This window comes from Schistosoma mansoni, chromosome 1, assembly GCF_000237925.1.
Source record: "Schistosoma mansoni strain Puerto Rico chromosome 1, complete genome".
NCBI lineage: Eukaryota > Metazoa > Platyhelminthes > Trematoda > Strigeidida > Schistosomatidae > Schistosoma > Schistosoma mansoni.
The window spans coordinates 36444212-36446750 of record NC_031495.1 but is presented as its reverse complement, the minus strand read 5'-3'; the positions used below and the strand labels follow the sequence as shown (position 1 = coordinate 36446750).

General features: G+C 35.7%; 1 protein-coding gene across 2 annotated transcripts in view; it reads left to right on the top strand.

Moving 5' to 3' along the window:
* Positions 1 to 532: 532 nt before the first annotated feature.
* Smp_159070.1 (hypothetical protein) overlaps positions 533 to 2539 on the top strand; it is a gene marked incomplete at both ends in the record, with an annotated part of 9844 nt that continues 7837 nt past the window's right edge. For both annotated transcript variants that reach the window (XM_018794262.1, XM_018794259.1), the window contains one exon: positions 533 to 596. In XM_018794262.1, the coding sequence (XP_018648693.1) occupies positions 533 to 596 (64 nt within the window). The remainder of the gene's footprint in view (positions 597 to 2539) is intronic.

Below are 2539 nucleotides of genomic sequence, written 5' to 3'. Positions count from 1 at the left end.
TCCAGTGAGGCGCAGACAAATGCGTGCTCGTATTAGAGTATGATCGGAGTCCAAAGAGGTATTACACAACGAAGTGTTCACATTGTATAGTTTTCTGTAATAGAATTTCAACGTAATTGATAGTGATTTCCTTCTCTTGAGTTGTAATTTGAGATTACCTATCCCCAACAGTTGTGTATGCAAAAGTACCTTATACTTATAGGTTGTGAGTCCCCGAGGCACGACAACTACATACGTGTCCTTCAACTGTGAGCGGTATTTATTCCAGGTACTTGTCTTCCAATCCTCATGTGGTAAAATAATATTTGAAACTATTTGAATGTAAATCGAACAGTCACAACTCTACAGTTACTGCTTGATATAAACTTAATGGAGCACGATTCTGATTACTCGTCATCACCACCTGAATAGATGTAATTACAGTATTCTGGGAAGTTGATCAGTATGTATGAATAATACAATTTAATTGTTGATCAAAGCCACGTTTCTATCATTCGGTCTGTTTTTCATTTTAGGCTGTGCGGTCAGTGCGATGATTATGGGGTCTGTTATTGGACTGATAATTTTCTACCGATTTTCAGATGAACCTAATGAATGTAAGGAGCTGTTATCAGTAATTTGATTTAGTTTGAATAATTGCCGTTTGTCATAACTCGATTTATTCGTTTCTATACCTTGTCTGCTTACCTTCCCCTCAATTGACAGGATATCATGACATGTCATGTGAATCAAGTTACCAGATCTACTTTACTGGTTTATTTTGACTAGTAACATCATGTCTTGATGTGAAATCTCAGAAAAACAGACCTGATAATTGTGGATTTAGTATTGTCAGACTTTGTACTAGAAACTCCCAAGCTCGTGAGCTTGAGAGTGGTATTAGAAAATTGTGCGCCTGGATACAAGTATGTATAATAATTAATAGTGTTCTCTGAGCATGTTTGACATTCTCTGTAATTTTATGAATAGCTTTGCTACCTTCCTCTTTTTTAATAGAGAGATTTTAAAAAGGTCGGTCATAAAATGGGATAGATCATCTTGCCTTATTTTGAATTGGTATATTTGCAGTAAACGATTGTGACCTATCGTTTTCGAAGATAGAAACTATGTGTCTTTAAAATATTTCTTTTGCTTAAAGTTCTATTAATTGGTAATAGGTAGATTAAAGATTAACTTAGTAAAAAAATGACAAGTTCGTATATACTAGACTTTGAGCTTTGCTTATAATACGGGGACTAAATATGATACCAGAAAAGCAACTTGAACTGATGCTCTTCTGCTAGGTTCTTCGTTGTGTATGACTGATGGAATGAAGCCAACTGTTCAGTTCACTGAGTTACAACTGTTCACGTCATTTAGGGTACATAAAGAGCTCGGGATAAGTTTATTTAAATATAAAATTTAAAGGCTAGCAAAATAAGGTAAACAAACTATGTATTACTCACGCGAAGTCTAAACTCACTTTTTCATGATAGTTTCTACGAAATCACATTTTATGTTATTATATTTATTAACTGAAACAAGGTTTTTTATGTAGGATTCAACTTTTCGTCTTTCTTAAATATTACCGAATCTGGTATATAATTCATCTATTTATTTAGAAGTTATTACAAAAAGCCTCGTTATGTTACTATTAGTAAGCTAGCTGTAAATCTAAAAAGAATTAAAACGTCATCGAAAACAAATAATCGGCAGAGGGAATTAACGTTTTATTCACCTATTTTATATTTTGGTATCATGTTCGTATGGCGGGATTAAAGGAGTCAACTTCCGGACATTAAGTCACCCGTTCACTTAGCTTACCTAGCTCGGTTTGAGGAACGAGATAATCTCACTGTTATTTACGAACAAGCCAAGTCCAGATGGTATACAGATTGCTTATGAAGTATATACACTTGGCCGCCATTCCATTTATTTTGTGTTTCACAACCCAAGCTGGTTGTCAACTGTCTTCTATAGATTCTCTTCTGGTCTTAAATGTTCTGAACTCGCCATGCTTTTGGCTTCCTAAGACACCTGTCTTCGGCTATCGACCGCAGCAACCCCCATGCGACACTCCTCTGCATACTACTTATAAAAAATCTTATGGGTAGCGTCCACCACATCACGGGCCTTATCACAAACAATGTGGTTCAAAGTGGAGTACATAAACCTGTTTCTTGTAAATGAGCTGCATTAATTACAATAACTGACTTTACATGGCATGGCTCAATGTCAGTCGACATGGTGCAAATGGGTTTGTTTTTTGTCTACCAGATTATGAGTTTCAAGATTTCTTTTCATGCTTCGCGCCTTGAATCCACTTTTTTCAGACCATATTCTTCATATTCAATCCCTTTTACTGTCAGTGGTACTACTAATATCTCAATAACTTTTCTGTTTTCCTTATTAATGTAATCCCATTGTACTGGTTTGGCGTAACAACTTGAAGTGATTGACTGGTTGTTCATCTGAACGAACATAAGGTACTACAAGACTGACCGCTTGCGGTCTTGGTCCATAGCTAAACTTCTCAGATAATTTAATCTGAGTGTCTCTA